At 45.2% G+C, this 7,299-nt stretch overlaps 1 protein-coding gene and 1 long non-coding RNA gene across 3 annotated transcripts in view; one reads left to right on the top strand and one right to left on the bottom strand.

The window, feature by feature from the left end:
• The window catches only part of ADIPOQ (adiponectin, C1Q and collagen domain containing), a 19,847-nt gene extending 15,786 nt beyond the window's left edge, over positions 1–4,061 (top strand). For both annotated transcript variants that reach the window (XM_011964358.1, XM_011964359.1), the window contains 2 exons: positions 2,069–2,287; positions 3,209–4,061. In XM_011964358.1, coding sequence (XP_011819748.1) covers positions 2,077–2,287; positions 3,209–3,729 — 732 coding nt within the window. In that variant the 5' untranslated portion in view covers positions 2,069–2,076 and the 3' untranslated portion in view covers positions 3,730–4,061. The remainder of the gene's footprint in view (positions 1–2,068; positions 2,288–3,208) is intronic.
• Positions 923–5,531, bottom strand: LOC105527864. Its single transcript, XR_001004277.1, has 4 exons — positions 4,376–5,531; positions 3,158–4,251; positions 2,802–2,897; positions 923–2,257 (listed from the first exon to the last, which is right to left on the bottom strand). It is a non-coding gene; the product is annotated as an uncharacterized LOC105527864 (long non-coding RNA).
• Between the last annotated feature and the right edge of the window lie 1,768 nt (positions 5,532–7,299).

The raw sequence follows: 7,299 nt of genomic DNA, 5'->3' as shown, positions 1-7,299 counted from the left end.
TTATCTCATGTATTTGATAAAGATGAAAGATGAGTTGGTTGTGCCATGTGAAGAGGGCAGTATAGCGCCCAGGTAATGGAGCATAGGAGTGGGATTCCAGATACCAGGCGAATCACGATCTTTCTTCCATCCCTCACAGAGGAATAGGTTTGTCTTCAACAAACCTTCAGTTGTCCTGAAGACAAACCTAATTCTGGAGATGTCATATAATCTAGAAGAGACAAGCAAACTGATGAAAAATAGTGAATCTTTAAGGTAAAATAAAGCACATGGACTACGCTTTGTTTAGAATCAGATTCTTGGGATTAGCCACATTAACCCACAGAGGGTCTTAGTGATGCCTCTAATCCAGGATCCTAGGGCCGTTTCTCTCTGTGAGATGCTTTCTCCCAACTCCTTGGTGAGAGTGGGAAGACTAAGACCTCAGCAATCAGAGCTGGGGGCCTAAGATCCCCCTAAGATCAGAGGCAGACTCTGAGAGGGGACAAAAGTCCCTATACTTGTATTGGGCCCTTTTCTGGGAGGGGGATATTGAAGAATGATTTTGAGACAGGGAGTCCTTTGACTACCTGTGCCACTTGAGTTGTTTGCTAGGGCTCCAGAATACGTATTTCAAATACGTTCCCCACTCCCTCCTTCCTTCCCTCTTCCACTCTTCCTTTTTTCTTCCTTTCTTCTTTTCCTTCCTCCCCTTCCTTTCTCTGGCTCTCTCATGTTTTCTTTTCCTCATTATGAAAGTACTTATTTAGTCCTTACTCTGCTATTAGTGTGTTAGTCTTTGCCCCCTGGTACTTGCTGTTTAATGGAGAAATGGGTGAGCGAAACAGAAATTACAGCAGAGTGCAATAGAACGCAATAGAGCTAAGCTAGGTGTATAAATCCATTCTCACACTGCTATGAAAAACTACTTGAGACTGTGTAATTTATAAAGAAAAGAGGTTTAATTGACTCACAGTTCCATAGGTGGTACAGTGGGCATGGCTGGGGAGCCCTCAGATAACTTACAATCATGGTGGAAGAGCGAAGGGGAAGCAAGCACATTATATGGCGGCAGGAGAGAGAGTGAGAGAGAGGAGAGAGAGAGAGAGCACATATAGGGGAAGTGCTACACACTTTCAACCAGATCTTGTGAGAATTCACCTACTATCATGAGAACAGCAAGGGAGAAGTCAGCCTCCATGATTCCATCGCCTCCCACCAGGCCCCTTCTCCAACACATGTCGACATGATATTTGGGTGTGGACACAGACCCAAACCATATTACCAGGGCACTGGAGAAACACAGAGGTGAAAGAACAAACCAAGGAGTGAGATGGAGAAGAAGGAGGACTTCCTGAAAGAGATGACATCTGAACTGGGTCCTGAATAGAGATTAGACAGGAGAGGAGGGGCAGCTAAAGGTGGCCCAGGCAAACAAAGGGCCAGCGGATATGTTCATGGGATGATGTGTCTCTTGTCTGTTTAACTCAAGGTGAGTCTCTCTCTCTCTCTCTCTCTCTGTGTATGTGTGTGTGTGTGTGTGTGCAAATGTAATATACCAAATGGTCAAACATGTGCCCCAGGAGAAGGGTAGAGGAAGAAAGAATGAGAGAGTAAGAAGGAGGAATAGACACAGAAAATGAGAGAAAAGAGGGGAAAGAAAAAGAAGAAAGGAGCCAGGGGAGAGAAGCTGGTTAGCACTGATTGGAGCAATCGGTGTCATCGTACTTGGGAAACTCAAGGATGGATTCTTGGCAAGTTGACTCTTGGAGCTTTCCCTGTGCTTGTTCCTGTGCTCAGATATGGAAAAATTAGAGGAGTGTCATCTGTGCAATCACTGAATTCATAATCTTGGTGAGGAAAGGAGACTACACACAGGAATAATGTTAAGTATTACAAATTTTGGGGCAGAAAGAGATCAAGGTGGGCTGCAATATTCAGAAAAGTCTTCCTGAAAGAGTTGAATACTGAGAAAGCAGCTCCTTGAAGTGGACTCTGCTGAGGTGGATGGAGTCCTGTGTAGGTATCAACTGGGTGTGCTGTGTGGGGTCTGTCTCTCCATGGCTGACAGTGCACATGTGGATTCCAGGACTCAGGATGTTGCTGGGAGCTGTTCTACTGCTATTAGCTCTGCCCAGTCATGGCCAGGATACCACAACTCAAGGGCCCGGAGTCCTGCTTCCTCTGCCCAAGGGGGCCTGCACAGGTTGGATGGCAGGCATCCCAGGGCATCCAGGCCATAATGGGGTCCCAGGTCGTGATGGCAGAGATGGCACCCCTGGCGAGAAGGGTGAGAAAGGAGATCCAGGTAAGAATGTTTTTGGCCTCTTTCATCACATACCTCCTTAACTGATAAAAACTACATGAAGGCATTCGTTATTAACTAAGGCCTAGACACAGGGAGAAAGCAAAGCTTTTTTATGTAAACCATAAGCGACTTGAAGTGGATTTGAGGTTGGTCTTCCAAGGATGAGAATAGGTGGTGCCTCTATAATGAAGACTTTGACTTTGCTGCATCTGCATGTCCTTTTCCATCCCCTTTCCCATCTTCACCCTCATCCTTATTCCCAGTGCATTCATATTCTGATTCCTCTTTCTGTCTAGCTAACTTCTATTCCATCCAGTGGCATTCAACCACATTTACTGCACACCTGCACACCCCCTGAAGGGCACAATCCTGCCTTTGGGGAACTCTTGATCTAGGTAAGATGTTTAATGTGCAAGGCTCTGTTGGTGATTACTACAAGAAAGTCTACTCTAAAATTGTCAAACTGAATGTGAACAAGTATTCAAAGTATGGAGCATAGAGAAAGTGTACTCACCATGGACCTGGATGAAGAATGAAAGCTTCAAGGAGGAAGCAGAGCTTCAACTAGGCCTTGAATGATGGATAGGCAGAATAGAGGAGGAGAGACATCCTAGATGGAGGGGGTAGAATTGCAAAACCAGGGTTGATGGTGCCAGCACAGAAAGGGCTGGCAGGGTGGAGGGTCTATGATAGAGACCTATAGGAGATAAAGGTGGAGTTGAATTTATGGGAGCCTGCCTGTCTGTGGGAGATATAGAAGGAGGAGGTAACATCTCTCTCCTTTTGGGAGCTCTTATTGGTTTCTTGCTCTATAAGTCAAGAAGGTTGTGAGTGGGAGCCACAGGGATGGTAATTTAGGCTGTAACCAACCTAGGCAGGAGTTCTGTTCTTTGTGGTCACTGAGGTCTTCTCATTCCTTAGGTCTTATTGGTCCTAAGGGAGACACTGGTGAAACTGGAGTAACCGGGGCTGAAGGTCCCCGAGGCTTTCCGGGAATCCAAGGCAGGAAAGGAGAACCTGGAGAAGGTGCCTATGTATACCGCTCAGCATTCAGTGTGGGATTGGAGACCTACGTTACTGTCCCCAACATGCCCATTCGCTTTACCAAGATCTTCTACAATCAGCAAAACCACTATGATGGCTCCACTGGTAAATTCCACTGCAACATTCCTGGGCTGTACTACTTTGCCTACCACATCACAGTCTATATGAAGGATGTGAAGGTCAGCCTCTTCAAGAAGGACAAGGCTATGCTCTTCACCTATGACCAGTACCAGGAAAATAACGTGGACCAGGCCTCCGGCTCTGTGCTCCTGCATCTGGAGGTGGGCGACCAAGTCTGGCTCCAGGTGTATGGGGAAGGAGAGCGTAATGGACTCTATGCTGATAATGACAATGACTCCACCTTCACAGGCTTTCTTCTCTACCACGACACCAACTGATCACCACTAACTCAGAGCCTTGTCCCAGGCCAAACAGCCCCAAAGTCAATTAAAGGCTTTCAGTACAGTTAGGAGACTATTATTTAGTTGGAGGCCTTTGAATATTATTCATTCGTTCACTCATTCATGTATTCATTCATTCATTAAGTAACTTTAAAAAAACCATATGCTATGTTCCCAGTCCTGGGGAGTTTCAGAAACATGACCAGATAACTGACTAGAAAGAAGCAGTTGACAATGCTCTTTTGTGCCCACTGTTTCTCCCGATGCTCATATCAATCCTGTAAAGCACAGCGAACAAGGTTTCTCCTGTTTTTACAGATTGGGTCCTGAGGCTGAGAGAGTTAAGTGAATATCTAAGGTCACACAAGTATTAAGTGACAGTGCTAGAAATCAAACCCAGAGCTGTGGGCTTTGCTCACTAGACTGTGCCCTTTTCTAGAAGCACGTGGTTTCTTTGGAGTGTTGGTAGGTATCTGTTGCCCACCTCACCTGAGACCCATTGAATTTGCCTTTCCCCTTCTATCTCCCACAGACAGGCAGGCTCCCATAAATTCAGCTCCATCTTTATCTCCTATAGGTCTCTATCATAGACCCTCCACCCTGCCAGCCCTTTCTGTGCAGGCACCATCAACCCTGGTTTTGCAATTCAAAAGGCAAACCTCCTCCAGCAGAGCTCCCTCAGAGAAAGTGGTTCTATGATGAAGTCCTGTCTTGAAAGGACTCAGTGACCCCTGCACTACTCTACTTTTACCTATGTCCCTTCTCATGCTCTTCCCTCCAACTGGGAAAGCCAACTCCATCTCAACGTGCTGAACTCATCCCTGTTCCTCCAGGCTGCCTGGCCAGGAGCTTCTCTGATGTGATAGCCACTGGTTTTTTTTTTTTTTTTTTTTTTTTTTTTGAGATGGAGTCTCACTCTATCACCCAGTCTGGAGTACAGTGACATGATCTCAGCTCCCCGCAGCCTGCTTCTCCTGGGTCCAAGCAATTCTGGTGCCTCAGCCTCCCGAGTAGCTGAGACTACAGGCTCACACCACCACACCTGGCTAATTTTTGTATTTTTGGTAGAAATGGGGTTCCGCCATGTTGGCCAGGCTGGTCTGGAACTCCCGGCCTAGGTGATCCACCCACCTAAACCTCCCAAATTGCTGGAATTACAGGTGTGAGCCACCGTGCCCACTCAATATCTCACTTTTTTTTTTTTTTTTTTGCCCTGCATGAGAGTCTGGGGTGTGAGGATCACCTCCCACGAGGCTAGAAGCAACTGCCCAGGAAGGACTGTGCTCCCTCCACCTCTGAATCCCTTGTAAATGCCTCGTGAAGACCAATCTCTTGAATCCCATATCTACCCAGAATTAACTCCATTCCAGTCTCGGCATGTAACCAGTTTTATCCACAGAAACTTTTTCATTTTAGGAAATCCCTGGTTTTAAGTATCCAATCCTCGTTCAGTTGGACAATATGAATCTTTTCCACTGAAGTTAGGGAGGACTGTGATTTTCAGAACACTTAAAGAATTTTCCATCAAGAAAGTAGCTCAAGCCTGAAATGCAAAACCCATGGAGGAATTTTGAAGCCATTCTTCCCTTGAGTACTAACAGGGTCAGGGAAGACTGGGCCTCCTGAATTTATTCTTGTTCTTTAGGAATTACAGGTTGAGGTAGTTGATGGTGGTAAACATTCTCTCAGGAGACAGTAATTCCAGTGATGCTTTTCAAAGATTTTAGCAAAAACTGAGTTAATAGCATTCTCTATCAATATATTAAAAAACCTATTTTTTTTTTGCTTACAGTTTTAAATTCTGAATAATAATTCTCTCATTTATGTGTATTGCTAATCATTAAGGTATTATTTTTTCCACATATAAAGCTTTGTCTTTTAAAATGCTTGCATATTATTTTATTTTATTTCTTTTTCTTTCTTTCCCTTCCTTCCTTCCTTCCTTCCTTCCTTCCTTCCTTCCTTCCTTCCTTCCTTCCCTCCCCCCTCCCTCCCTGTCTCTCTCTCTCTCTCTTTCTTTCTTCCTTCCTTCCTTCCTTCGTTCTTTTTTTTTTTTTTTAGATGGAGTCTCACTCTGTCACCAGGCTGGAATGCAGTGGCTTGATCTTGGCTCACTGCAACCTCCACCTCCCAGGTTTAAGCGACTCTCCTGCCTCAGTGACTCTCCTGCCTCAGCCTTCCGAGTAGCTGGGACTACTGGCACACGCCACCACACCTGGCTAATTTTTGTACTTTTAGTAGAGACAGGGTTTCACCATGTTGGCCAGGATGTTCTCGATCTCCTGACCTCATGATCCGCCCACCTCAGCCTCCCAAAGTGCTGGGATTATAAGCGTGAGCCACTGCGCCCGGCCTCGCATATTATTTTCTACAAGTAAAGATACTATCCAGCATTAAACATAAAAACACTTGCTGCACATCACTTTTTGTGTTTTTCTCTTTGAGATAGAGTCTCACTCTGTCGCCCAGACTAGAGTGCAGTGGCGCAATTTCAGCTCACTGCGATCTTTGCCTCCCAGGTTCAAGCGATTTTCCTGCCTCAGCCTCCTGAGTAGCTGGGACCACAGATGCCTATCACCACGACCAGCTAATTTTTGCATTTTTAGTAGAGACGGAGTTTCATCATGTGGGCCAGGCTGGTCTCGAACTCCTGATCTTATGATCCACCCGCCTCCACTTTTGTTTTTATTTTTTGAGAAAGATAGATATGAGCTTTTCGGAGGGATGAAGAGGTGAGAGTAAGCCTTGTGTTAGTCAGGACTCATGTTGTGAATGTCATTCACAACAGAAAACCCAAAATATTATGCAAACTATTGTAAGCAAGAAAAATAATGGAAAAATGGAAACATTTATTCCTTTGCATCATAGAAATTACCAGAGTTGTTCTGTCTTTAGATAAGGTTTGAAACAAAGGTTCAGAACAATCAAGACCCTTTTTTGTATGTCCTTCTGCTCTTCCTTCTGCAGTGTAGGCTTTACCCTCAGGCACTACACAGTATAGTTCTAGGGTTTCCCTCCTGATATCAAAAAGGCTGTGGCCTGCCCAGCTCTCGCATCCCCACGCCACACCATCTGGCTAAATGGACATCATGTTTTCTGGTGGTGCCCAAAGAAGAGAGAGGAAGCTCTCTTTCCCAGATGCCCCAGCAAGTATAACCTTGCATCTCATTGGCTCTGGCTGAGTTGTGTGCCTGTCTCTGACCAATCACTGAGTCAGGAGGATGAAATATTCATATCGACTTAATTGCAGTTTAAGCTAGGGTTATGTAGAGGTATTTTCCCTAAAGCAAAATTGGAACACTGTTATCAGAAGTGGGAGAATGGATGATAGAAGCAAAATAATACCTGTCCACAACAAACTCTTAATGCTGTGTTTGAGCTTTCCTGAGTTTCCCAGAGAGACATTGCTGGAAAATTCCTATTGATTTTCTCTAAAATTTCAACAAGTAGCTAATATCTGGCCATACTCACAGTCTCACATCTGGTTGGGGTGGGCTCCTCACAGAATACGCTTTCACAGTTACCCTAAATTCTCTGGGGCCGGGTTATTCCTTTGTGGAACTAGAG

Source organism: Mandrillus leucophaeus, unplaced genomic scaffold, assembly GCF_000951045.1.
Source record: "Mandrillus leucophaeus isolate KB7577 unplaced genomic scaffold, Mleu.le_1.0 Scaffold695, whole genome shotgun sequence".
NCBI classification, from domain to species: Eukaryota; Metazoa; Chordata; class Mammalia; order Primates; family Cercopithecidae; genus Mandrillus; species Mandrillus leucophaeus.
This window is presented reverse-complemented; position numbering and strand designations above follow the sequence as displayed.